Source organism: Ursus arctos, unplaced genomic scaffold (assembly GCF_023065955.2).
Source record: "Ursus arctos isolate Adak ecotype North America unplaced genomic scaffold, UrsArc2.0 scaffold_28, whole genome shotgun sequence".
Lineage (NCBI taxonomy): Eukaryota > Metazoa > Chordata > Mammalia > Carnivora > Ursidae > Ursus > Ursus arctos.
In genome coordinates this window covers 5,925,973-5,953,791 of record NW_026622963.1, presented here as the reverse complement: position 1 = coordinate 5,953,791, position 27,819 = coordinate 5,925,973, and the positions used below count along the sequence as shown (strand labels likewise).

The 27,819-nt window shown below is 57.6% G+C and overlaps 1 protein-coding gene across 8 annotated transcripts in view; it reads left to right on the top strand.

Moving 5' to 3' along the window:
* Positions 1-27,819, top strand: part of TLE3 (TLE family member 3, transcriptional corepressor) — a 47,335-nt gene that overhangs the window by 17,212 nt on the left and 2,304 nt on the right. Inside the window, exons 5-19 of one of the 8 annotated variants that reach the window (XM_026478422.4) lie at positions 3,888-3,950; positions 5,757-5,831; positions 13,992-14,196; positions 15,699-15,715; positions 19,336-19,455; positions 20,246-20,296; positions 20,989-21,141; positions 21,534-21,666; positions 22,234-22,418; positions 23,174-23,250; positions 23,879-24,128; positions 24,371-24,618; positions 25,327-25,474; positions 26,214-26,364; positions 27,045-27,121. In XM_026478422.4, the coding sequence (XP_026334207.1) occupies positions 3,888-3,950; positions 5,757-5,831; positions 13,992-14,196; positions 15,699-15,715; positions 19,336-19,455; positions 20,246-20,296; positions 20,989-21,141; positions 21,534-21,666; positions 22,234-22,418; positions 23,174-23,250; positions 23,879-24,128; positions 24,371-24,618; positions 25,327-25,474; positions 26,214-26,364; positions 27,045-27,121 (1,953 nt within the window). Of the gene's footprint in view, positions 1-3,887; positions 3,951-5,756; positions 5,862-13,991; positions 14,197-15,698; positions 15,716-19,335; positions 19,456-20,245; positions 20,297-20,988; positions 21,142-21,533; positions 21,676-22,233; positions 22,434-23,173; positions 23,251-23,878; positions 24,129-24,370; positions 24,619-25,326; positions 25,475-26,213; positions 26,365-27,044; positions 27,122-27,819 lie in introns of all 8 variants that reach the window. The other 7 variants (XM_026478420.4, XM_026478421.4, XM_026478419.4 and 4 more) reach the window with 7 other exon arrangements.

The following is a 27,819-nucleotide window of genomic DNA, read 5'->3' as shown; positions in this document are numbered from 1 at the left end:
CCAATTGTGGAAGTCACATGTCTTGATTTTTTTTTTCTCCCCCCTTTCTTGGAACTGAATGTTTAGGGCTTGTTTGAGTTGGACCAAATGCTGTTTTAACAGCTGTTCTAATCGGAAATGCTGTCAATGATTAACCCTGACGGTAGTTTTTCTTTCAAAAATACTTCTCTGAGCTCTCTCAAAATGTCGAAATTGGGCTTCTTGGTAGGAAGTCGTTTCGTGGGGTTGCTTCATGGCTCGGCAAGCGTCAGTTTCCCCATCGGAGACGTGGAGATGGTCATGATAAGGGCCTTCCCTGGAAGGTTACTGTGAGCTCGCACGTGGGAAGTGGTTGGGAACAGCTGGGATGGTGCATGGTAGCCATCGTTATTATTATTGTTGTTGTTAAGAGTGGCTCTGTCCGGCCAGCTGTTATTTCCAGGAGCTGCCCCTCTGGGATCACCACCCTCCAAAAAATCAATGTTAAGGGAAAGTCCTTGTGGGGGATCATCTTCCTGTCCATTCTTTGACTCACCGGTGAGCCCAGCCTATTCCCAGGATGGGTGGAGCAGCCCAAGGAGAGCTGGGTAAGGCTCACTCCCTGCTTCTGTTTGGGGAGACCAGCAGGGGAGTGCCACTCCAAGGCAGGTGATCACCATGCAGTGACAGCTGGGAGGGAAGGAACGGCTGTGCTCTCCATCCACCCCCTCCAGACCCAGGGACAGGGAAGCCCTGGTTTACTATAAACGCCCTCCAAGTGCGCAGCCCCCCCCCCCCAGCCCTGTGCTATTCTGTCTTACGCACCCAGGCCTTCCTTGAGTTCAGGCCCAGGACAGGGCCTGAATGCCCATATCCGAGGCATCCAGAAGGTTCCCTGTCTGTGTGGAATGATTCTGATGGCCCTTGGTGGATGTTTGTGGTGTTGGGAGATGGGCGAAGGAGGCAGGAACTGCTTCCAGAGGACTGGAAGGGTAAGACTGGGAACTTGCTCAGAGCCACCCACAGGGCTTCCGAGCGGCCAGCGGTGGTCACCTGGTGGCCTGGATGCCGAGCCTGGAACTGGCACAGCTACGGGAAATCTCAGCAGGTCCCTTTTCCTCATAACTAGAGGATGCTGGGCTCCCGACCAAGCCCTGCAGGAAGATCCCACCTGTGGGAAGCCTGTGGCCACACGTTTGCTAAAGGGTATGGGGAAGGCGAAGGCCAGCTACTTTTCATTTTTTGCCTGGAACCGCCAAGACCCTGACACTTGAGCTATTTGCGAGAGGAAGTAAGCAACAGATGGGAACCTTTATAACCACCCACCCCAGCGGTTTCAAGCACTGTAGCTGCAGCGTAGGCCACAGTAACTGGGAGGGTTCACAACCTGCCTGCCCCCTGCCTTCCTGGCTCAGGGGTGGGGGCTGCGAGACCCACCGAGAGGCCCTGTGGTTGGTCTGGCTCCCTGGCAGTGCCTCACCCTATTGGTGAAGGGCTGCTGCCGGCCCCACCTCCCAGTTGCATGCCAACATTTCATCCGCCGCACCCTTCCCGCAGATGCTGCCCACCCTGGGCCAGGCCCAGGTCTGCAGCCAGGGGGGCCTTGGAAAATAAATGCAGGGAGGCTAGTGAGACTCTTTTGGCGAAATACTTATTGAGTACCTACTATGTGCCAGGCACTGCTGTGCTGGTCATTGGTGGTAAGAGGTTTTGGACCAGTGAGCCTGGTTGGTTGAGTTTATGTCTGTTTTCTGTTTTTGATACATCCTTCTATTCTGATGTGGCACATGAACATCTGACAGTTGAAGGGCATGTTGCCCTATGCTGTTTTGGACTGAGATGCAGACTGGCAGATTATTCTAGAACTGCCATATACAACCCTGATCCTGTTTCCTTCCCCATCCCCACTATACATCGAGGGAAAGATGAACAGAAATGAGAAAGGACCCTGTTTGGGAGAAGAACTCTTCCCACTTACTTAGATCAATAGTTTATATAGTAATTACTTAGTCATCTTCCTAGGTTCCTTACAATATACCTGATGGGTCAAGCCCAGGGATGGTGCTAAAAGCCCTACAATACACAGAACGGCTCCATTCAACAAAGAAGTATCTGTCAACCGCACGGAGGCTGAGAAGCCCTGGTATCCAGTGTCCTTACTGGAGCATATCCAAATGGCAGATGGGGCCGTAAGGCCCAGAGGTCTCAGCTCGGGGAATACTGCCTCTCCTTCCTGGAATTTGGAAGTGGGACCCATTATTGGCATTCAGTGGGTCATTCGGTCCTTTGCAACAAAGAATTGTTCTAACCCGGATGCCCACAGTGGGCAACTCTGGCCATGTCCGAGGATCGGGGTGTTCCAGGAGAGAGGAGCAATCCTTGGTCCCCACCCAGGATGTCCCCATGCGGTAGACAGACTGTCCGTGTTGGAGCCTGCCACGTGGCCGGCAGCCCCGGGATGTAGGCCCACACAAGCCCAGCAGGTTCCCAGTTGATGGCCTGTCTTGTCTCTTCACCAGCCAGAGGCCTCCTTATTAGTAGCTGGAGGTTACAGGGAGGTGGGGGTGATAGCCCCAGGAATTCTCCCAAGGTCCAACCTCTGTTTGTAAGCCTTCAGACAGCATCGTTTTTATTTTAAGTGCACCAGGATTTCTCATCGAGAACCATTTGACATGCAGATGATCAGAGATTTTTAAAGGCTGTTGTCATGGTTTTGTCTCTGGAAGATTGCTGTGTGCTGATGAGAGCTTTGAAGCCTGCACGGGGACCTCAGTCCTGGCGGCCTCGGGATTCAGCATTCAGGATTCAGCATTCAGCCTCGTTCAGCATTCAGCGGGAGATAAGGAAGGGAATCGTGAGCCCTGTCTGTCAGGGGGCCTAAGCCTTCCTGTCTGGACACAGTTAACCATTTAGCACTACTCTTTTTTTTTTTTTTTTTTTAAGATATTATCCATGTATTTGACAGAGAGAGAGAGAGAGCAGGGGGAACCGCAGGCAGAGGGCAGAGGGAGAAGCAGGCTTCCTGCTGAGCAAGGAGCCCAATGTGGGGCTCGATCCCAGGACTCTGGGATCATGACCTGAGCCAAAGGCAGATGCTTAACTGACTGAGCCACCCAGGTGCCCCATACACTATTTTTTTTTTTTTTCAAACCACTCTTGATCTGAGATCGGGGGTTTCACATAGGACAGGGGTGGCAGAAGTACTTATCTAAATAGGATCTTGGCTGGCATGTTGGGGGTGGAGCAGAGAATTGGTTGGCTCATGGTCAACTTCTAGGAAGGATTGGGGTTCCAATGAGTTCCCTCCTGAGCCGCTTCAAGGACGCAGTGCTTTAACCCTAAAAAGGGAAGCCTTAGTGGAGGGATTTCAGGCTGGGTGGGGGAGGGATCCGTCCGGTTGGGGAGAGGCAAAGTGAAAAGTGGAGAAGGGGTGAAGGAGGCCCTCGTGTGGCCCTGGGGGCTTCCTGTCACCTGTGTTGTCTGAGAGCCAGAGAACATGTCTTGCTGTTGCCATTGAGCACCGTTGGGCACAGGGACTCCTCCTCACCCCCATGTGCTTCACTCAGATAATGGGTTTTACTGGGGGGTGTGGTGGGGGGCGGGGAGGGGGGTTTCGTTCTTGTTTCGTTTTGCTTTGTTTTTAATTAGGGCTTCCATCCAGAGCTGGCGGACTCTCTAGTCTGAAGCACACATGTAGACCCCCCACTGATAGGACATTGGAGCCCCCCAAAGCATAGGCAGCCTGGCTGGGGGAGTGCCGTGCATTTAACAAGGCCTCCTGGCAGGGGGCCAGTTGAGGGGGGGAAGCTTGGAGCCCATGGGGGGGGGTCTATGGCTTCGGGGGAGGGTACTGTGCATGGACACCCGTGCGACATACCAGCGACTTGACGAATCTATCTGTGCCTCACGCCGTCTCTCTTCTTTTGCAGACAGAGATTGCGAAGAGATTGAACACGATTTTAGCACAGATCATGCCTTTTCTGTCACAAGAGGTAAGACCTTCTTTAACTGCATCCTCCTTGTCTTTCCAGTGCCATGCAGCCCGGTGCTGGCGGGGTCCCCCTGGAGCCCCAGTCCCTATTCATTCATAAGGACTGAAGGTAGCAGCCTTGGGTTTGATAGAAAACGCCCCAGCACAGCAGAGGGGGCATTTGCTCGTTCTTCTGGTAGAACTGGTTCTCTGCCACATCCTGAGATCAAAGAGGAGGATCCTGGCCTGGGGTGGGGCTAGCGATGGGCAGTGGGTGCCCTCTTTGCTCCCCACCTCCCCATCCCAACGGCCACTCCTAGCTTCTGCTTCTCTGTGCCCCATCTCCCACACCTGGAACCATCTGGGAGCAAGAAGCCTGGCCAGACAGTGCTAAGGGGCAGACCCTATAAAGGGAATGAGTACCCAAGGGGGACCCTAGCCCCTAGGATAGAGTGTCCTCCCTAGAGCCATGACCAGTCAATCTTATTGCCTTCCAAGCATACCTTCCAGGGGACAGCCACCTGAGGCCTGGACTGGGCTAGTGGTGAGATGAGGGAAGTGCCTCCAAGGGGGCCCCTTGGTGCAGGTCAGACAGGTGAGCTGCCTGAGAGGGGCCTGGTTCTGTCCAAGCAGAGCTTGTTCCAGCTGGCGCAGGCCCTGGCCTCGATGCCCCCTCAGGGAATGGGACCACCTCAGCTCCCTCCCGGACTCCTGGGTCTCTGAGTCAGAGTAGCGATCCATAAGTGATTGAGTCCGTGTGAAACCACGATATCGTGAGGTCCTCAAGCTTCCAGCCCAAGGTCCTCAAGCTTCCAGCCCAGTAGGGGAGACAGCTGCCTGTGAAGCAGGTGCTATCCCAGGGCCGAAGGGAATGAATGCACCACAAAAATACCTTTTTAAAAATAGACTTTATTTTTTAGAGTGGTTTTAGGTTCATGGCAACCTACAAGTGGAAGGTCCAGAGATCTCCCCCGTTACCAACATCCCGCACAGAGCGGTTTATTTCTCACGGTCGATGAGCCTGCGTACACACATCATTGTTATACCAAGTCCCTGGTTCATATGAGGGTTCATCGTGCCACTTCCTCTTTCTGTCTTTCTACACACATTTTCATTTTTCTTTTCACTTAGCTAGGGATTGAGGATCTATAGATCACAGACTTTTCTTCTGCATTCCTTGAATGTAAGTTGCAGAGACCCTGACTCGGCCCTCCCTCCTCTAGCTGCATCTCCTAAAAATGGGAACACCCTTCTACGTGACGAATACCATTACCACGTTTAGAAAATTAATAATGAGGAATATCCTCTCCTCTCCAGCTCATATTCAAAGGCACGGAAGGACGTTTTTTTGTATGTGTGGTAGAGGGAAGCAGGTGACTAACAGCCATCTTAGGAGCTCATTTCTATTTTAATTAATTAATTAATTTAAAAAGATTATTTATTTATTTATTTGACAGAGACAGCCAGCAAGAGAGGGAACACAAGCAGGGCGAGTGGGATAGGAAGAAGCAGGCTCCCAGCGGAGGAGCCCGATGTGGGACTCGATCCCAGAACGCTGGGATCACGCCCTGAGCCGAAGGCAGACGCTTAACGACTGCGCCACCCAGGCACCCCTCTATTTTAATTTAAAACACTATATGGGAAGTTGTGCTTGCAAAAATTATACATGCTCATTGAAAAGCGCTTAAAGCACCAGGTAGAAAGGCCCTGTCCCAGCTGGACCTCCTCTGCTCATGTGGGGGCTGTGTCACTGCCCGTCCCCAGCGGCACCCCCGTGCCCCCTTTGGTGGGAAGGGCAGTGCACCTCACCCACTCCTGTTCCCTCTAGCACCAGCAGCAGGTGGCACAGGCGGTGGAGCGGGCCAAGCAGGTCACCATGACGGAACTAAACGCCATCATCGGGGTACGTGGACTCCCCAATCTGCCTCTCACCGTGTGTATAGCCCTTTTATTCCTCTCATTTACCATAACCAGAGATCGACCCTGACCTTAGCTGGCCTCCAAGAATGGCAGCCGCAGGGCTCCGGCTTCCCATGGGCTTGGACCCATGTGGGGCTCTCGCCAGCTCCCCAGTTGCCTCCTGCTCCCCAAATTGAAGGGTTGTCTGACATGCCTCGAATCCACCTCTAAACTCACTCACCCCAGCCTCCCCTGGCTTTTGGTGTCCCCACCATGGAGGGGGGTGGGCTCTGAGATAATCCTCACACCCAGCGTCCTCAAGCCTCCCCAGGGCTGGCCTATCTGCCCTGGGTCCCCTCCCTGGCAAAGGTCTGCCCTTCTTTGGCCAGCTGGGGTCAGAACTGTCTCTGTTGTACTGTTGATCTGAAATGTGCTGTGGAATTTGGGTTTGGGCCTTACTGTGCCGTGCACTGAGATGCCTGACTGAGTGTGGATCGTGCATCCCTGTGAATTCCAGCCGGGATACCCTGGGGGTCCTGTCTCACCGGGAGCGGGGAAAATACCCAAGAGTGCTTTGTGAGGTCCACTTCCGGTTGGACCCCTCCCTGAAAGGAGGAAGCCAGATCTCTCCTCTTTTGCGTCCCTATCTGGCTCGCATCTTTAATGCATTTCTTGGATTCACAGAGGGTCTTTCTCCTGCTTTGGTGTGAGGCTAGATAAGTAGCTGAGGAGAAGCAGTTTTTTCATGTGACTCTGGGCAAAGCTCTTAGCTTCAGGTGTTCCTGTCCATCTTTTGTCCCTAAAATGAAGGGGGTAGATGAGATCACTGCCCCCATCCCCAGACAGCTGGGTCAGGGGGGCTTCTAAGCACTATAGATTCCAGGGCGCTCGCCCCGGAGCTCTTTCTTATACGTCTGGGGGTGGCGCTGGGAATCTGTGTTTCTGAAGTTTTCCAGATCATTCCAAAGGGTGTAGTCAGGCTTGGGAAGCAGTGGCCCAAATGGCTGAGGTCCCGTCAGCCCTAACAATCTGGGACCCTGCCTGGTCCTCATTTCTCTTTTGTTCTTAGGTGAGGTCATTATTTCAAGGTGGAACCGAAGTCCCCAGAATGTTCTGCTTCGTGGGAGAAATGATAACTCTTTGGGTTTTTGGCCGGGGGCAGAAACCCTGAGATGTGTGTTCTAGTTATGTTTCTTTCCTATGTGAGCTGGGCAGGTTCTGCCTCTTCCCGGGCCTCAGTTTCTGCATGTGTTAAAGGAGGGAGTGGGCCAGCTCATCTCCCTGGGCCAGAAGTGCTGGGAGGCTGGGGGGCAGAAGGGCAGAGGGATGCTGGTGGCTCCTGCTGCTCCGTCGTCCCGCTGTTGGGACCTGTGACAGTGACACGGTTCTGTCCTGGTCTCAGCCCCGTGGCAGCTGCCGAGCTCTGCTGCAGGGCATGGAAGCGTTCGCTGGGTCTGAAGCCCGGCGATGCCGGGGACGAGCAGACCCCACCTACTGTGTGGGAGGAGCAAAGCAGAGTCCGGAAAGGGGACTGTGAGTAAGTGGTCAGTGTCTTTAGCGGTTGAGCTGGGAGGCAGCACCCCGATGGGGAAACCATAGTATCGTAACGTTGATTGTCTTCCCTGAGATCAGCCAGCCCGGCGTTCTTCAGCCTTGACGCTGGGAAGTTTGGGGCCAGATGCTTGGTTGTGGGGCCTGTCCTGTGCATCGTAGGATGTCCAGCAGCAACCCTGGCTCCTACCCACTGGGTGCCCGTGGCACCCAAAAATGTCTCCAGACATTGCCAAATGTCCCCGGGGGTGGCGGGCAGGTTGGCCTGCCTGTAGAGAACCACTGACCTCGCCAATGCCCTCGTTTCACAGAGAGGGGCAGTGATTCAAGGATGGTCCCAGAGTCAGCCTAGAGGCCTGGTCCCTGCCCCCTGGTCAGCCCACCTGGGGCGCGGGGCCTTGGTCTCAGTGATCAGTGACCAGCTCACAGCTTGGTGGCTCTCTGATAGTGGTGGAGAGGGGACCCGGCAGTGGGAAGGGCACCGTTGTGGGTTCTGTTCTCCGAAATTTCTCCTCTTCCAGCTCCTTGTCCCGTCCCCTTTCCAGGCCAAGCCCTCCCCTCCGCGCAGCGACCACAGTGGGCCTGCTCTCCCGCTCCTGCCTCCCTCTTTGGAATTCAAATCCTCTTATGAAAATAACTTTTTTCTGAATTCTAAGAAAAGAGTGAGATTGGGGAGGAAGTGCTGCTCGGATTAGCCCCACTTCCTTTAAGTAGTATTTAGGAAGCTACAAGTTAGGTCAAGGCAGCTCGAGGCAGATATTGGAATTCAATTAAAGCCAACGAGTGGGGCCTGTGACCCCCATTTCCAAGGTAATTGCTTCTCCGGCTCTGAGTGAATGCAGCCGTCGCCCTGTCATTAAGCAGGCGGCCGTCTAATCGCTGCGCCTGACAGAGCCTCGCAAGGCAGGAATTACAGACAGCTGAGGCCTGCTCGCGCTGGGGAGCCAGGCCTGACAGCACTCCAGGAAGAAGGGGCCGCTCAGCTCGCCGGGGAGCCGACTGGAGAAGGTGGGGTGGAGGCAGGTGGCCGCAGGGTGGGGGTCCTGGCCCCAGCGGTAAAGGGCGGTGAAGGCAAGGGCCCAGGAGGGTCTCAGTAGCAACTGGTGGCTCCCCCCACCCCCCCATCATGCTGTTGCATTTGCCCGTCCAGAGGGAGAAGTAGCCTGGCCTCCTGGTCCAGGAATTAGGAGGACTTTGGGCAAGGTACTCCGTTCCTCCAGGCCTCAGTTTCTCCAGTTGTGAAAAGATGGAGGAGGGCTAGGTAAGTTTCCTGTGGTGTGCCTGCTTCAGTCTGGTGGTCATGGCTGTCTTGGGCATGGGGTTGGAGGACCCTGAGGTCGTGTCTTGGTTCAACAGTTTAGTATGTCTGGTGTGGTGCCTGTCATGGCTTATTTATCACTTGGAGTAGAGGATTTCTAGGGTCTCCTGGGGAAGAAGACTCGGAACTACCATCAGGTTGGTGTGAAGGGAGGGGGACAGAGAGACAGGTGGGGGGAGCCTAGGCTTGCTGGCCCGGCACACCCCCTCTCTGGGAAACTCAAGTATTCCCCCGAGGGAACATGGGCGCCAAGACATCCCTGTGGCAGCCGGGGCCTGGCAGGCCCAGGTATCGTACACCCCGTACTGTGCTAGCCCCTGTTTCTTGGATCCACATTACTAGGACAGGGATCCTCAGAGTGTCAAGATCCCTGTGCGGGGGCGTGGGGGGGGGGGTGGAGGGGCGGGGGGGCTTTGTCCCTGGAGCAGCATCTAGCGGAAGGCATCCCTGTGCAGATTATAGACCCTGTGAGCTGACCTCGAAGCCATTTCCAGAATCTTCTTTTCCATTGCTCTGTGCTGGCCCAAGGTCATTGAACCGGACGGATGGAGGAGCTCTTACCCCATTTGCCCACTGACAGTTTGGTCTGCATTCCCTGGGAGATTTAGTAGTGGAAGGCATGTTATAATGTGTCGACTTGATTTTGGGGGGGTGGTGAGGAGGAGGAAGACGGGGATCGTAGCTTGTCACCGACTACACGGCATTTTGAAGCCCTCCCTGAAGGTTTTGCATTCGCCGCGGATGTAGATGTGTAAGACTCACTTGACTGAGTTTTCCACAAGGAAGAAGGTGGAGAGGGCGTGCTGGCTCTGAGCTCTGGCTCTGCGTGCCTCCCTGAGCCTGTCCCCATCTCCGAAAGAGGATAGCAAGGGTTGTTGGGAGCTCTAAACGCTATTACAGAGCGTGAAAGCTCAGTCCCGTGCAGAACTGCGGGGCCCACCAGCCACGTGAGGTAGGAGGAACAGGGAAGGCCCAGGGCTGCTCTCTCCCTCCTGGGAGGGCGGGAAGTGTTCGTTTTATGCAGTCAGAACCCTGGGCTTCCTCTGGTCGGTGTCCTCAGTGGGTCTTGGCTCTGGAAATGCTTAGAGACTTCACTAAGTTTAACCCAAATCATGAACCTGAGAAGTGAAGCATTAAATCAGCCAGCAAAGGCATTAAAGCGTGATGTGCATAATCCAATTAGACGTACTCCTCGAGGAAGAGCCTCCCCGCCAGCCTCTCCTGTAAGTGGCCTTACCCTCTGAGCCCAGGGCACGGGCACTTCCCCCACGCGTGGAAGACAGGCGCACACTTAGGGCCCACGGGACACCTGCTTTGACATGCTTGCATTCTGGCATGAACTGTTACAGGAGGGACGAGTACGCCTGAGCAGGCTTGGTTCCGGGCACTTAGCCCCTCTTTGGGGGTTGGCAGAGGAATGGGGGGGCTTGCTGCCTTCCTTTCACATCCCAGTGTTGGAAGGAGTAGTAGAAGCTGGAGACGGACTGCAACGAAGTGGTGATCTCCATCCCTTCTTGGATGGTGGACTTGATTCCATGTCTCCCCCCTTGTCACCACCCCTCCCTCACGTGGCGCTGTATTTCAGCACATCGTCCTCTGAAGTCAGGGACAGGCCACAGGGGATGGAAGCGCAGCCAGAGGCCAGCCGGCCACTCCCTGCCTGCCTGGGAGGGTCTGGGGCCGCGCCATGGGATGGCAAGGCCGATTCATCGTTGTCAGCCCGCTCCCCCTTCCCCGCTGGGGAGACAATTTTGTTTCACTCTCTGTTGCAACCAACACTGTGATGAGCAGACCCTACGCCCAGTAAGCGCTGGCATCTGCCCTCGCCCCAAGAGACCAGCCTTGGAGGTCGGCGCTTACGTCCTCGCTTCCTGGAGCCCGCCGGGCCACTCCTGACTGTGCCTTCAAACCAGGCAAAGGACACCTCAGGGGACTTTCTGGCTGCACAGGGGATGCTTTTGTACTTGAAGATGAGAAGTATATGGAAATGGCCTTTGCTCTGTTGCAAAGAAGACACGGATGTCCGACACGCTATGGCAGAAAATCACCCTCCCGGGCTTGGAAGCTGCCGTTCTCCAAACGGCCACCATAGCCTCTGTTCCGAGTTTCTGATGCCGGTTCATGGGTTCTCATTTCCAGGAAGCAGGACACACTGGATGGATGCTTCTTGTCCCCACGGACTGTTCCAGCTGTGTGTCGGGGCCTTGGAGAGGAGGCACGGATCTGGAAGGTGGATGGTCCCTTCCGGACAGAGCCCCTGTGCTGACCTCCTTCCCAGCCGCTCCATGTCTCCGTTTTGCAACATTTGCAACAATCACTTACTTACCCAGCAAATGCACGCTGAGCTAACAAGCCAGGCACCGTGAGAGGTGCTGGGATGGATAAAACAAGGTCCTCGTCTTCCTGGAACTCACAATTTGGCAAGCGTCCCATAAAGATGAAAGAAACGGTTACTTTGGTGACCCGTTCGTAGTTTTTGCTAACGTGACCTGAGCACCTGCTCTGCCGTGACGTGTAGTTTCACGCGCGTGGTCCTTGCACAGTGAGAAAACGGAGGCCCAGAGCGGTCCGCTGACTCCTCTAAGGTCTCATAGCTGGACGTCCGCCTTAGCCGGTCTGGCCCCGGTGTCTGAGCTGGGAGGACTCAGAAGGGGGACCTCCGTGCTGACCAGGCGGATGGTGATGGGGAGGGCTTCTGGAGGAGAAGGAAGCATTTGAACTGGACAGGGAGCCGAGAAGGTTGGGTGAAGAAGACAGAGCTTACCTGGTAAGGTAGGAATCGGGGTGTTTGGAGTTACTCAGCTGCGTCTCTCCCTGGGCACAAATCTGTAGGAAGCTCTTTCTCCAGAAACAGAATTGTTCATGAAGGGAGCCAGCCTTGGACCCATGCAGCTGCTTCCCTGAACCCCTCTCCTCCCCTCCCCTCTCTGCTCCCTTCAGCGATCTCACTGGCTGTGCCCTGTAAAAAAGTGGATTAAATATCTCACTCCTTGCTTTCTGGGATTTTACTAAATAGTTAACACTGGCAAAATTAAAGGGCCTGCCAGCAACTGGTCTAAAACCGCAGGGCTGCTGGCGGAGACCCACTTTAAGACCGGGCGTGTAGATACAGTTGGGTGGTTGGCCCACACCGAGGAATGATGGGTAGCCGTTGGAAAGGACGTGTTGATGGGTACAGAGCAGTCTTCAATTAAAATCCAGTTGTGTAGTAGGAGCGAGGTCAGCAAGAGCCTATGATTTAGGAATACATTTACAATGTGTAGATTTTCGTAAAGGAAAATTCTAGAGAGAGTAACCATGGAATCTTCTAGAGAGTGGGATTATTGAAGGGTAATTTTTTAAGAACAACTTTTTAATCCATACTTATTTTTCATATATTCTGATGCATGTATTTCTTTTTTCTTCTAATAACACCTAACAATTATAATTTCTTTGAAAAGAAAGGGTAAGAGAGCTCAGATATAGGGTCCCGTGTCCCAAGGAGATCCTGAGTCTCTGGGCTGGGCTGGGTCGGGTCTCTGCATGGGGTCCCCTGCCCGGGCTTTGTTTCTGCTCTGGTACCTTGGGTTAGATCTGGAGTCAGGCTGCCCTGGACCAGGGCCCACCAGCAGCTTCCATAAATCATCCAACAGTAGATGTCCCAGCTCTGCGTGAGGGCCACTGGTCCCAGCCTTTGACCCAGAGCTGAGAAAAAAAATCCCTTGGGGGCCAGGAGTCCACGTGGTGGTGGCCGTGGTTACCATTAACTTCCATTAACTTCCCGATGAGCCAGATTTGCAGTTTGCAGCTTAGTTGGGGGACAGCAGGGCCCTTCACCCCCTGATTGCAAACACTTACTGCCTCTTAGAGCCTCACCTCCAACCAGAACTGTAGACTTTTCCCCTGTGTTCTGTTGTCTGTCAGCCTGGCCCGAAAGCCAAGTTTGTATTGACAGGCAAGCTTGTCAGATTTTTGCTCCTTGTCACCCCCACCAGCTCTTCTTGCTTTGGGTGGGGTGGGGGGGGCTTCTCCTTAAGAGCACTCTTTGGATAAGATTGGTGGTTGACAGATTTGAGTCCAGGTCTCACTCACTAATGGTCCGACTTGGCTAGTTACTGGCCACCCATTCTAGCCCCTGAAGGGTCAGTTTGCCATCTGTAGAATGGGCACAAACCCTTCTTTGTGACCTGGGCTGGAAGGGCCAGAGAGAATATTTGGAAAGTGCCACACATTCACTCAGGCATTCAGTAAATGTTGGTTCCCTTCTCTTGTGCTGGTGGAGAAGATGTCGGCCTAGGTGGATATCAGCATACCCAAGGCCCCAGCCACTCCTCAGAGATACTTGGCCATGGTGTAGCCCGCCCCACAATTCCTCTGGTTCTTGGCACAAAGTAGGAATGATAAGATAAAGGGTGTTTTGTAGTGGCTGCTGGGGAGGGGACCAGGCTACCCAGGCCAGTCCCTGGGGTGTGGGATGTGGAAGGGGAAAGAGAATACCCTGGGGCTAGTCTGGGTAGGGGTACCTGGGGCCTCAGGGAGCCACAGAGAGACCTTGACCGGGGATTGCGCACACTGCTACTGTGACTGTACATTGTTGAACGCAGATGTAGAGTTTAGATCAGTGGGGGGCCGCTAAGCTCTCTGGCACATGGGAGCTGTTGTTGTTTGTGAGATCACTTAATGAGTAACCGCCTGAGGTCACACAGCCAGGAAGTACCGGAGTGCGGATTTGAATCCTGGTCCCTCAGGTTCCAGACCTCCACCCTTGTTACTCTGGTCTCCCCTCTGACTGTTCTCCGCTCTGATGTCCGGCGACATCAGCTCTCGTTCCACTGGCCCCAAGCCCCTCTTGACCTCGGGAATTTTCTTCTACGGCCTGGCCCTGGCTCAGTCAGCCAGCCTGGAGTTCCTGAGAATTAGGGAGGCTTCCCAAGGATACGGGCTCCGGGTGGGAGCCCCTGGCTGTGAATGTTTGAAGGCACGCAAGCATGACCAAGTGTGACTGCTAGCTTCAGAATGCATCCCCCTTAATAGAGAGGGAGCCCTGATGATTCTTTGGTTCTTAAATGCATGCTTTATTTATCTTGGGCTTGGAAATGTGCACTGAGGAATTCTGTCCTGAAACTGGGGGCTGGGGATGGGTGCAGAGTTTGAAGACAAAAGTCTTGTGCCTCAATTGCCGTCCGTTAACAGACTTCTTCAGCCCGACCGCATGTGAACTGAGCTGGGGGTAAAGGTTTTGGAGGGTGTTCCCCACCCCCGGCGGCCTCCCCCGCCATCCCTGCTCAGCTGTGCTCACCACCCACTTCATTACAGCAACAGCAGCTCCAGGCCCAGCACCTCTCCCACGCCACGCATGGCCCCCCGGTCCAGTTGCCACCCCACCCGTCAGGCCTCCAGCCTCCAGGGATCCCCCCGGTGACGGGGAGCAGCTCCGGGCTGCTGGCACTTGGTGCCCTGGGCAGCCAGGCCCACCTGACGGTGAAGGACGAGAAGAACCACCATGAGCTGGACCACAGAGGTGCGGCCCAGAGCTGGGGCAGAGGGCAGGGCTGGGCTGGGGGCGGGGGCCCTGTAGGTCCGACTGCGAGGGGACACAGCAAATGTTGTCACCCTGGGGCCAGGAGTTAGCAAAAGATTTGGTGCCATCTGTCGAATTCCTGGTACATGTGAGACAGAGCCCCACCTTCTATGACTGCCCCTCGATCCCTGCTGTGTACCGGGTATTCTCGGGCCCAGAAGACCTCTCGTGCATTCTCCCATCGTCCCCGCTACACACTGCCCATCCTTAGAGGGCCAGCCCAGGCCCATTCCTTCAAGATGCCTTCAGGTCTGCACTGGCGGCCTTTTTCCCATTCCCAGGAGAGTTGAAGAGCTGGGGTCCCAAGAATGAGCCCTTGGTTGCTGTCCTCTTGTAGCCTACCCCTGGAGAATGTTTTGTCCTCACCAAGATCATTAGTCCTTTAAGAACAGGGGCCTAGTTCCTGGCTTTTAACTTAGCGCGTGTATCTCACCAATGCAGGTGCCTTGGAAAAGGTACACAGTTGGCACTCAAGTAAAGACTTGCCAGTCAACTGTCTTTAAGCAGACAGAGGTAGCGATCACAGTACTGCAGGGAGGTGATCGGGAAGACTTGGAATGAGACCCCCTCCTCTTCACCAGGCCCTTACCGTGTGGACCCCAGAAGCTGCACCCACTAGGGCTCAAGAGGGCTTAGTTTTTGGGGAAGGAAAAGTCCTGGGTCCCTGGCAGGCCCTTTTCAAAAGTTCCCACCTCGTGTGGTCTGTCTGCCCTTAGCTACTTTTTCCCCGTTTTATTGAGATATAATTAACATACAAAACTGTAAGTTAAAGGCGCACACCATGATTTGATTGGCCCTTGGCTGTGGACCAGGGTATCCGGCCCAGGCCAGGTCGCTAGGGCGGCGGTGGAGTGCTGGAAGCAGAGACTAAGTTGTGTGTCCCTGCAGAGGGATGGTGCCCTTGGCAGAGGGAGAGGGCGTCCTCACAGCGGAGGGGAGAGTCAGGGAGCTAGGGCTCAGCTGCTGTGCAGAAGAATCAGGGGCTTCTCCGCAAAGACACACGGAATGGTGTTAGTTAAAAAAACAACAAAAAACACTCCCGTAGTTCCTTTATTTATTTGTTTCGTTTAAACAATAATGTACTCAATACCCAGATCCTTTCCAGACTGGTGGCTTTGAAAAGTGCTGAGCAGGGATCTGGGTGCCCTTCTTGGCATGTCAGGAAGAGCAGGGCCACAGCCCCCACCCCACCTGGGACTGGTGGCCAGAGGGAACATGGGGAATTGGGACGGTTAATTTGCAAAGTGGGAAATGTCACCTAATGGCCCTGCCTTGGCTGACCCACAGTGACTCAGAGAGCTAGGCCTGCTGCCCATTTTAAAACCTATCAACTGGCAAAGCATAAAAGCCAGCTGCATGAGACTGACCTTTTTCCTTTTTTTTTTGTCCTTTTCTCTTGGGGGGCCTGACCCTCCTCCTGTCCCGGCCTTCCATCCCCAAAGAAAGAGAATCCAGTGCGGTAAGTGTCAGCACTCTGGAGCCTACGGAGTGTGGGGTGTTGGGGGGAGGAGGAGGGGACCACGCGGGATCCTGGGGGTGGGGGAGGGTTTGTCACGACACAGGACCTTCAGCTGGGGAAGCGGTCATCTCTCCAGGCTTTCCGCCCATCATTTGGCAAACGGGTAGCTTTTAGTGAGCTAGCCCTCTTTTTTTATGAGAGGTGATTAACCAGAGAGGTCAGCTGACCAGTCTGTGGAGTCACCGGGCCTCTGCAAGCAACCCAGGGGTCCTGTGTCCTGGGCGGGGTCGCTTCCCTCCTCCCAAGTTGGCTGCCCCCTGTCTGATCCTGTATCCTCCTCCCTTCCTCCAAACGCCTGAGGTTTCTCCGTGTTCTGGGCTTAAACTCGGTTTAAGAAAGTGCTAGCGAGCAAGCATTAAGGCCAGGCATTCTGAGTGTCTGCCAGCTCTGAGATTTGCTGTAAATCTTTCTGAGCGCACTGAGGCTCAGAGGTTCTGTTTCAAGTGAATAAGCCTTCTGAGTAAGCGCAGTGGGGTCTGGATAAAAAAAATCCTCCAGCGATTAGCAAAGCTATTTTATTCCTCATCGTGTCCTTGTATCTGGGGCCATCTAATCTGTGGGGATGGCTTTGGTTATTACCTCGTGTTAAGTAGGACTTGGAAGGTCAGGCAGTTAACTAACCATCTAGACGCAGCTTCCTCGGGCAGCTCCATCCCGACCCCCTTCCCTCCCGGCCCTCCACCAGGCTGACTTTTTAAACCTCCCAGTTAGCAACAGTGCTCTCGTCCCCTCTCGACTTGCCGACGTGCTCGGAAATCTGGGTGCGCGTTTGGGCCCGGCGATGACTGGGTATATCAGAAAGGAAAAACCGAAGCTGAAAATCTGTCCTCATTGCTTTAGCGTTGATCCTCAAAAGGTGGCATTTTTGGAGAGGTGGTCGGCCTAGATAGGAGCGGGGGCTAATCTGGACCCCTCCAGGACTGGATCTGGTCCTGGCTTCATGGGACACTGGGTGGCTCTCGGCCTCTCTGAGCCTCGGTTTTGTATCTGTGACATGGGCATATTCCTGGCCAGCCAAGCCTCCCTCTCCGCTTAGTCAGGAAACCCCCTCACAACAGCATCCAGCATCTGGGAGGTGACCCGGTTAACAAGGACCCGCTGCCGAGTGACATGAGGGTTTGACACCCGATGCCCTCTGTCTTCACATCATCTTCCTCCCCATTGCTGTTTGCATTTGGCTTTGTGCCCCATCTGTGAAAGCTTTGTGCTCAAAGAATCCCCTGGGGAACCCCCCCAAGAGCTGAGCTCCTTGCTCTGCAGTGCTGGTCCACACCCATTCACGGCAGACTCGGAGCAGAGGGGGCCCACTCGGGCCCCCAGAGAGTCCCGTGGGAATGAGAAAAGACGCCATCCATCCTGGGGCCGGGGCCGGACGGCTCGGGGTGGGAAAGTGGGGGGGGCGGTGAGGCAGCAGGGCTTGTGTGCCCGTGGCCGTGGCCTTGGAGGCCTTGCAGCCCGCAGCGAGCAGCCCTTTGCAAACCAGGTTGTCAACAGATGAGGCCCCCGCAGGAAGGACAGGGCCGCGGCCGAGCGGGAGGGGGATGGCTGGCCGGGCTGGAAGCTGTCCCAGAGGGGTTAGTCTGGAGTCCAATTAGAGGTAGCTTCATTCATATTTCCTTGCCTCGCCGAAGCAATAAAAAATACTTAGTTTTTTGGCCGCCTGCCAGCCAGAGGCGGGCTGGATCGATGCCGCTAAATGCCTGACATGACTCTCTCCAGTAGCAGCGAGGGTTTTCAGCCTGACTGCAGGAGAAGAAAGAGCTCGCTGTTCTCCGAGCCACGTACAGGGTCGCAAGGAGAAACCCGAGCAGCCGTGCGCCCCCTCTGCCCCGCTCCCCGCCCGCCCGGCCGCCCTGGAGGAAAGGGGCCGGGAGCCTGGCTGCTGAGCGCAGGGTGGCCGCTGGCCGCCGTCGGAGGAAATGAAATGCCGTGATTTTTCTGCTGGCGCTCGCAGCGGCTAATTGAATTGCGGCTGTGTGTGCGCCCCGCACGGCTGTGGGGAAGGCTGAGCCGCACTTCCATTAGAACCTCCATTTCTTCTTCAAGGCTTGATAACTCTGCCATTTTAATTTGCTTCAGGCAGAAACTTGGCAGGGAAGGGCTGCCCAGAAACCGGCTTAGGAAAGGAAATGAAGTTCTGTGGTTCCCACACTGTTCCCCCCCCAGACCCCCCCCCCCCCGCCAAGCACCAGCACTGGCCTCCAGGAACGTGGGGGAGACGGGAGGTGGAGGCTTATCCCCCTCCGCCCCCTGCCTTTCGATGTCCTCCTCTGCCCACGTCCCTCTGTGTCCCCGTGTGGCCGTGTCCTGCACGTCTACACTGCATGGGGGTGTGGCTGGGCTGGCCTTCCCCTGCCCTGCAGTCCAGCTGTGCACCCCAGGAGAGCAGGGGCTGTGTCTGGCTGCTTCCTCCACCCCTGGCGCCCAGCCCCGGGCCTGATCTAGGGTGGGTCCTCAGGAAAGGCAGGGGTGAGTGGGGAGGGATGAAGGAAGGTATAGCTTGGTCTCTTAGAAAGGAGTAAACCTCAGCGGCCCCCTAGGGGGGCATCGGTTCAGATACTGTCCCGGCCCCAAGGGCACAGGTGTGCTGGCAGGTCCGGCTGCTGGTAGCTCCCACCCCACCTGCTCCCCAGCCCGGTGCTCCCGTCCTGGCCACCGCTAGCGCCCTGCGCCAGCCGGACCCCATCGTCTGTGGGATGCCCTCCGCCTGCCAGTGCTGTTCCAGCGTGGTCCAGCGGCCCAGCCCCGCTCTTCCCAGGCCTTGAATTTCAAACTATGGCTGGGCTTGGCTTCCTTTGGAGTTTGAAGGGAGAACGTACTAGGCGGGAAGGCCTGAGCAGCTCGGGTTTCCTTCATGTTGCCTCCTGTGGGGGACCTTGGGCACATCTCCCAACCTCTCAGGGCCCCTGCATTCCCGTCGGTGCAGAGAGGACGATTGCACCTGCCCTTACGCCTTTTCCTACCTTGCAGAGGGAAAGGCTTCTCGAAGTTGGCAGTTGTTGTTTCTAACACTATTTCTGAAGTGGCTCGAGGCCCGGCAGTGGAGGAATAGCCGCTCGTACAAAATGCCAAGTCGCCCACCTACACGTAGAAGGCCTGTTGGCACCGACATTCTCCCTCCCTGTCACTCTCCCCATTCCAGTCGGGCTCAGCAGAGAAAGCCCCTGTGTGTTCGCTGAGACCCATCTTTCAAGGCTTGGTGCACATTTTGCTTATCCCTTCTTTGAGCAGATACACATGGCCGGCCCAAGGTGGGTGGTGAAGGAGGGTGATCCGGCTCTCAGAACGTAAGGTCCCACCGGCCAGAAGGCAGAGAGCTCAGCGCAGGCCTCTTTACTTAATAGCAGTATCATGGCTGTAAAAGAGAATCGTGTTCACGGGGCTCCCCCCGCCGGGGAGACCCCATCTGGAGAGCTGGGGAGGCTTCCCTGGTGAGGCTCCGATGGAGTGGGGGATTGTGGGACACACGCAGCACCCCCACTGGCCGCTTGAGACACCTGCGCTTAGCTGTGTCTCGGTGTGCCCGAAACGCTCACACTAAATCTCCTTCCGGTTTCCAGAATAACTCCGTGTCGCCCTCAGAAAGCCTCCGGGCCAGCGAGAAGCACCGGGGCTCAGCAGACTACAGCATGGAAGCCAAGAAGCGGAAAGCAGAGGAGAAGGACAGCCTGAGCCGATACGTATGTCTAGTGGGCACCACTGGGTGTGTGTTGGGGGCTGGGGTGTGGGAGAACCCACAGGCCTGACTCGCCAGTGAGTCAGAGGCACAGGTGGGGGCGGGCTGGGTTGCCTGGCGGGCGGCAGGTTCATACACAGACACTGGAAGCACATGGGCCACGGCTAAGACGGGGAGTGGCTAAGGAGAGCTGTGGGTGCCCGCCCCCACAGGCCAGGGGGGCCCCATGCTGCCATGACGGCCCTCCCAGAGTTCCTGGTCTGCTCCGTCCCTGGCTCCCCCACACTTTGAGCCTCCAGTGTGGTCACGGTATCTGCCGTGGGCCAGGCTGTTGGGATGAGAGCTGAGACTGGGGGAAGGGGGCCACGCGATGCTTTGCCGCTTGTGGCTCCGGACGTGTCACCCAAGTGCCTCGGCTACATTCCTGGGAGACGAGGCTGATCGCCCCTCCCACACACAGTGGCGAAAGTGGTGACATGGGGCTAGCTCGCTTCCTCGTCCATGATGGTGGCTATGAAGCCTCTGGAAGGAGCCAAGTGAAAGGGGACTCGGAAGTACTGTAACGGGGCAGGTGTGGGTGAGGCTGCCAGTGGGCGTGGAGCGCAGTGACCTGGAACAGGGCCCGGGGGCTGGGTGAGCAGAGAGCCGATGTCCGTGGGCCAGAGGGGAGCGTGCATGGACTGTGGGGTTTGGCCCCAGGTTCAGATTCCAGCTGGTAGAAGCGGGGGTTGCTTCAGACTCGGTCTGGGGGTGTGGTCGGGGTGGCCCCTGACTGGCTTCTCTCTCGGCTACAGGACAGCGATGGGGACAAGAGTGACGATCTGGTGGTGGATGTTTCCAACGAGGTGAGCGCGGACAGGCCCAGGTTGCAGCGTGCTCGGTTTAGGCTGGTTTGAGGCGGCTCCTCTCCTGGCTGGGAGCTGTTGCATCTCTGGCTGCGGGGCCCGCATGGCTGGCGGCCTGAGCAGGGCAGCGAGGCCTCTGGTGTTGGGGCGTCAGGCTGGTCAGGAGGAGGAGGAGGACGACAAGGCTTGGCTGCATGGTGGCTGGGGTTCCTAGGACAGGAGTCCAGGGGAGAGAGCACAAGCATGCCCCAAAGATCACAGGCGAGGGCCAGCTCCTGTTTCCCGTGGTCCTCCAGGTCAGCTCTGTTCTCCCCACCCCCACCCCCGGGATCTTGAGGGTATAGGGGTCATGAGCCCCTTGGGATCTGCCTTATGGGGAAGGAAGATCTGGAGAGAGCTGCATGAGGCCAAGAGGCCCCATTGCCCGGATTTGAGCCCCGACCTTGTGTATGATCCTGGGCTGGTCACCATCCCTCCCTCGCCCCCACCGGGCCCCAGTCTCCCCATCTGTGGGATGAAGGGGCGAGACCAGATCATTGGGAACTAGTCGTCCCCGCCTGGGGCCCCCCAGTCTGTCTCAGGACAGCCCCTCTCCCCGGGAGCTGTGTGTGCTCCCTTCCGGTTCCCAGTGCAGGGAAGATTCTAGGCTGGTGTTTGCTGTCAGTGCATCTCTGCATCCCTTGTGCTTTTAGGACCCAGCGACGCCCCGGGTCAGCCCGGCACACTCCCCTCCTGAAAATGGGCTGGACAAGGCCCGAGGCCTGAAAAAGGATGCCCCCACCAGCCCCGCCTCCGTAGCCTCCTCCAGCAGCACACCTTCCTCCAAGACCAAAGACCTTGGTCATGTATGTGGGGTCTGCCACTGGCGCCACAGAAGCGGAGGGCTGGGGCAGGTGGGGGTGGAGGGAGAAGGTTCTGGAGAAGGGACAAGCTGGAGTGGTCAAAATTGGAGGGCGGGGAGGTGGAGTACAAAGAACACGGATTGGGGTTTGGTTCCAGTTCAGATGCTGGCTTTCCCACCTACTGGCTGGGCCCTGTGCTACCAGTTAATGTTTCTGAGTTGGTTACTTGGTCTATAAAATGGGAATGATCACCACGGTCCCTGCCAGATCAGATTGGGCAAGAATTGAGGGGTTGTTGGGCAGAAGATTCAGAACTGGAGCCGGCACTGGGTGTCGTGGCCAGCTCCAAATGCCCAGCTCTTGAGAGAAAGGAATCTTCATGTCTCCCTATTCAGAATGACAAATCCTCCACGCCTGGGCTCAAGTCCAACACACCTACTCCGAGGAACGATGCCCCGACTCCAGGCACCAGCACGACCCCAGGGCTCCGGTCGATGCCGGGCAAACCTCCAGGCATGGACCCGATAGGTATAATGGGTAGGCACGATGGGGCTGGGGCGACCGCGCTGGAGGGGTGGGGTCTGCCCGGGGCTAGGGCTGGAGCTGCCCAGCTAGGCCGGAGCATCAGGCAGTATGTGGGGCAGGGCCTGCCTCCAGGGGCACTCCGTGGTCAGGTTTGAGGAAGATGTGGACACCTGGTGTGTCAACACTGATGGCAAGGGCTTACTGGGGCCACTGTTGGACTCAGTGTGTGGAAGGAGCTTCAGACAGGTCAGGACACCCGTGGTCTGTCCCCATCTGTGTCAATAATTCCGTGACACTCTCAACAACCCCCTTCTCTGGGCCTCCCGTGTTCTGCCCTATAAAAGGAGGTGGGCACATCTCGGCTTCAACCTTTTTGGACCATGAAGACCAGGATCCCAGTTAGATGGGTTTAATCCAAGAGGACTGCCTCGAGCAGGCAGCTTTCGAGTGCAGGAAGGATTGCTGCTGGGCTGGGAGGCATCCTGGTGGCCTGAGCTTCATCCCGGAGGGAGGGGTGGGCCCCCTCCCCCTGAGGGTCTCCGCCTCCGGCTGACGCCCACCTCCTTGCAGCCTCGGCCTTGCGCACGCCCATCTCCATCACCAGCTCCTACGCGGCCCCCTTTGCCATGATGAGCCACCACGAGATGAACGGCTCGCTCACCAGCCCTAGCGCCTACGCCGGCCTCCACAACATCCCACCACAGATGAGCGCGGCTGCCGCCGCCGCCGCTGCCGCCTATGGCCGATCGCCAATGGTGAGCTTTGGAGCTGTACGTAGACCTTTTGGCTCCTTTTGGCGGGGGGACTGGGCAAGGAGTGGGGGGCTGGTGGGGGTTGTCAGGCAGCTGCCTCTGGGGCAGAGCGTTTATTAGAAAAAGAAAGGAACGTAGGCTTTGGGGCCCCACCCCCACTTGGCCCATTAGTCATCATGTGACCTCATAGAACTCAGCACTCCCCGACCCAGGCCGTCATTTTCCATCTGGGAATTGGGGCTCCTTGCTCTCTCTTTTTCTGGGCTGTGTGGGGATGGGAATCCCGAAAGGAGTCCAGTGACTTGCATGTAGCCTGGATTCGGTGAATGAGGCTGCTTGCTATAGCAAGAGTGAGATCAGATTTGGGCCAGCAGAGAGGGGTTCTTTTCCAGGAGACGGTTCCTCTCCTGGGTGGCCGCCTCTCCCTATGACGGGCCCACTGGACACCAGGGGAGAGAATGAAGTGGGGCCGCGTCAGCTCTGCCTTGTGGAGCAGGGAGAGCTGAGGGTGTGGGGGTCAAGAATACCAGCTCCGAATTGGTGGGTCTGGACTGGCACCCTGTTCCTGCCACTGTCCTGGGCAAGACACCTGGCCGGCCGGGCCTGTTTTTCCTCTGAGACAACAGGCTCTGCTCTGTGTTCCGGGTTTTGAAGAGGCAGCGCTGTGGGCAGGACCTAGGGAGTGGTGAAGGAAGAGACCAGGGCGGGGGCCGTGTGGCGGCCTCCCTCACTGAGGGCTGGCCCGTCTTGCCTTACAGGTTGGTTTTGACCCTCACCCTCCCATGCGGGCCACCGGCCTGCCCTCCAGCCTCGCCTCCATTCCTGGTGGGAAACCGTAAGTTTGGCTGTGCTTTGCTGCATGCTGGTTGGGGGAAGCACACAACCCCCGCCCCTATGCCCGGCCCTGGCGGAGCGCCCCTCGAAAAGGTGTCTGCCCCTCTAGGGTACTCACAGACCAGGTTGTAGCCCCAGGAAACGGCTGCCTGGCCACACTCTGGGTTTGAGCCGCTGGAAGCACCCCCGGTGGCACCCACAGAGGCCTAAAACAGCAGGCAGACCGTGCCGGCTCACCCCCGGCTCCGACGTGCACTCCGTGATGCGTCCTAGGGGGCACGCCTCTTTCCCTCCCTGTTACCCCCAGGCTTGTAAAGGAGGAGGTGACATTCAAGCCGAACCCGGGGGATTTATAGATGGTGGGAAAGGGCGTTCCAAGGCACATGTGGGCCTAGTGACGCGGTCTGGAGCCAGGAGTCTGAGAGCAGGAGCAGACGTCAAGGCTGGGATGTTAAGCAGTCCCCTACCCTGATAGAGCCAGGCCAGGGAGGTTGGGGTGACTGGGTTCCCCAAGCTTTGGGGAGTTGGGCCCCGAGGTGGGCCAGTCGGGGTGGTGCCGTCTGACCTGGGCAGGACTCGTGGGAACTGAGAGGATTGGGGCTGACGGAAGGGACGGTTCTCCCTTTCAGCGCGTACTCTTTCCACGTGAGTGCAGACGGGCAGATGCAGCCCGTGCCCTTCCCCCACGATGCCCTGGCAGGCCCCGGCATCCCTCGCCACGCCCGGCAGATCAACACACTGAGCCACGGGGAGGTGGTGTGCGCCGTGACCATCAGCAACCCCACGCGGCACGTCTACACAGGCGGCAAGGGCTGCGTGAAGATCTGGGACATCAGCCAGCCGGGCAGCAAGAGCCCCATCTCCCAGCTGGACTGCCTGGTGAGGCCCCAGTACCGCAGGCCTCTCCTCTAGCTGGGGGAGGGGCAGCCGAGCAGGCTGGCTGACCCCTGAGCCCTGGGTTTCCTTACCTTCCTTAAGTGGAGATGTTACCAAGCTTCCCGGGGTCTGTGAAGGAATGCGCCAAGACGGCGGGATGTGAGCCGGGGTGGCGCGGGGTGTGATTCTTCCGGTCCCTGGGAGGAGGGGTGGGCAGAGCTCAACGTTGCCCCTTCTGCCTCCAGAACAGGGACAACTACATCCGCTCCTGCAAGCTGCTCCCCGATGGGCGCACGCTCATCGTGGGCGGCGAGGCCAGCACGCTCACCATCTGGGACCTGGCCTCGCCCACACCCCGCATCAAGGCCGAGCTGACGTCCTCGGCTCCTGCCTGCTACGCGCTGGCCATCAGCCCCGACGCCAAAGTCTGCTTCTCGTGCTGCAGCGATGGCAACATCGCCGTGTGGGACCTGCATAACCAGACACTGGTCAGGTGAGGCTGAGGGAGGAGCGGGGGAGCCCCGTCCTCGGGAGGGTTGCGCGGCTCGTAACGGGGACCCTTCCGAGGCGCTCCCGGCTGTGGGGTGGCCACGTCAGAGCGGGCGAGGACACCCGGGGGAGGAGATGGCCTGGCCTGCCGTGTGTCAGGGGCTCGGCGTGGGCAGGGAATGGAGGGCTTCTTGCACAAGGCTCTGGGGAGAGGGGAGCGTGGAATTCCGAGCATTGGAGACAAGCAGAGGGAGAGAACTGAGGAAGGAGGGCCTCGGGAGCAGCGGCCCGGTGTGAATCCTGCCCCCATTATGACCCTGTGCCGGGCACTCCGCTCCTGTGTCTCCGTGTCCCCCGTGTGAAGCAGGCGTGGTGAAGGCCGCCCTCGGAGTGGGAGCGCAGTGCAGGGCAGCGTGCATACCCCAGAGTCGGCTGTCGGTGCACAGCGGCTGTCCTTGCTGGTCGTTGGGGCATCTAGCTGCGTGTGGTCTCAGTCCCATAGCCAGCAGGAGGAGGACGGCCCGGGCCGGAGACTCTGGAGTGGGGCTGGGAGGAGGCCCGGGCCCCGCTCTGCTGTGGGCTCACCAGAGCCCCGTGGGTGCATGGTCCACCCCCTGCTGGGCCTCAGTTTCCTCTTCTGCTCAGACACAGCTGGCCTCGGCAGTCAGTGGTTCCCGAGGGCTCACCCCCTCTCCCTGCTTGGCCTTCGTAGGCAGTTCCAGGGCCACACGGACGGGGCCAGCTGTATAGACATCTCCCATGATGGCACCAAGCTGTGGACCGGAGGCCTGGACAACACCGTGCGCTCCTGGGACCTGCGCGAGGGTCGGCAGCTGCAGCAGCACGACTTCACCTCGCAGGTGTGTGCGCTCCTCCCCTCCCCCAGGGCAGCATGTGCCCTTCCCTTCTGGGGTCCCAGTGGCTGGGTCGGGGGACGCGGGGCCCTCACAGGTGGTCGTTGCAAATGGACCTTTAACCAACCTCAGCCACCTCGGAAGGCTTCCTGGAGGAGGCAGCAGTAGACTGGAATCGACAAGGCCCTGCAGTTGGACGTACTTGACCCAACTGCTCAGATCTGATTCTCAGCTTCTCTATTGTTGAACACTCTGGCCCTGGTTTTCTCCCTCACAGGATGGGCACAATAGTAGCTGCCTCGTAGGTCTGCACCTGAAACGATCCCTCTTAAAAGCCTTAGCCATAGCCCGGCTCCTGGAAGATACTCTGTTAATGTTAGGTAGCCTTACTTTCCACTCATTTAAATATATCAGCCATACATATTTAATATTTTAGCGTTTTGTTTACTTTTTTTCTTAAGGAAAGGCAAAGGTCACAGAGATAGAGTAACTTGGACAGTAAAATGCCTGTACCATCTCTGAGCTGGAGTGCTGGCTTTACCACTACTTTCTAGAGTCAGCGACCTCTCTGAGCCTCTACTTCCTCACCCCTGGAAGGCATTCCGGGGCTGAGGGAGAGGAGAGGGGGCTTTGCCTCGCAGGTGGCAGGTGGGGACATGATGGGAGTGGGAGCGGTGGGCCCCTGGGGCCCCGGTGGGGGTGGGGGGCAGAGGAGCTGAGCCCGGTCTGCCCCCCCCCCCCTCAGATCTTCTCACTGGGCTACTGCCCCACCGGGGAGTGGCTGGCCGTGGGCATGGAGAGCAGCAACGTGGAGGTCCTGCACCACACCAAGCCGGACAAGTACCAGCTGCACCTGCACGAGAGCTGCGTGCTGTCCCTCAAGTTCGCCTACTGCGGTGAGCCTCGGGGAGCCGGGAGCCCGGGGAGCTGGGAGCCCGGGCAGCCCGCCCTGCCCTCTGCGCCGAGGTGGGGCCCGGAGCTGATAGCAAGGCAGAGCCCCCGAGCCAGCCACGTCCTGGAATCCAGCCTCCCGATCCCGACCACTGTCGTGTCCCACCCTCCCCCCCACCCCCCATCCATGTCCCTTGGATGTGGATACGGCCACGGGGACCAAGCGCTCCTGGCAGCAGGCCAGAGCCAGTCCTTGCAGGCCCGGGGCAGAGGAACGGCACGCTCGCCTCGAGGCCGTTCCTGCAGGCGGCTAAGACTGCGGGCGCTGGTGGCTGCCGGCCCGGGGTCGGACCTGCTTCTCCCCTGACTGGCTGTGCCACCTTAGACACGCCTCATCCTCTCTGCACGCCAGGGGGTCTTTCTCCGGGGGTGGCCTGGGGCCCCTGCGAGGCTTTGGGGAGCAGTAGTGCGCTAGCATGGGCAGAGCCCTGGCAGAGCGGGCTGCCATGTCCGGGAGTCAGTTACGGGTCTCGCTTAGGAAATGCCCCTCACCAGCCGAGAGTCTAACTAAGGCCCGGTTGGCAGTTCGCGGCACGTCTCCATGGCAGCCGGCCGTGTCTGGGGCGGGCCTTGCCTTCCAGGGCAGCCAGCCACAAGCTGACGCTCCCTTGCCTCCCGCCTGCAGGCAAGTGGTTCGTGAGCACTGGGAAGGACAATCTCCTCAACGCTTGGAGGACACCGTATGGAGCCAGCATATTCCAGGTACCTCCCACCGCCCGGCTGCCCCGGGGACTGGGAATGGGGACGGCCCCTTCCAGGCCCTACCTGATGCGGGTGCGGGATGGGTTCCCCAGAGCCAAGGCCTGGGACACATCAGTGGAACACACGCCGCGGCTGGTGGCGTCTGACCCATAGGGCGAGGGCTTTTAAGCAGGGCTTCTTGTAGGATTTCTAGAACAAGGGGGAGTCAAGTCGTGGTCTTGGCTCTGGCCGGTATGCTTCAGCGGCACTGGGCAGCTCTTATCAGAACAGTGTTTACCTGATGTTCCAGTAAGTTTGTGTCTCATCTCAACACCTCAGTGTAAGGAGTGAGGGGGCAGGATCTGGAAAGAGATGGGAGAGCTGGAAGAGGCTTTTCATAATTTTTCAAGATCTGGGTTCCGACCTACAGCTCTCACTTATACATCGTCTTGAGCACATGCACACGCGCACACACACACACACACACACACACACACACGGTGCTCCTGTGCTCCCAGCCCACAAGCCGCTTTCGGGATCCATGCTGGGAATGTATGGCGGCCAGCGTGTCACGCATGGAAACCCTCAGCGTCTCCCTAGTTACACTGGACACTTCGGGTTGGGCGTAGGTCCCCTCCCTAGCTCGGCAGCCTGAGGCTGTGGCCCGCGGATGCCCACGCCCTGCTCAGAAGTGCTCCTTCTTATCTGTAAACTCCACG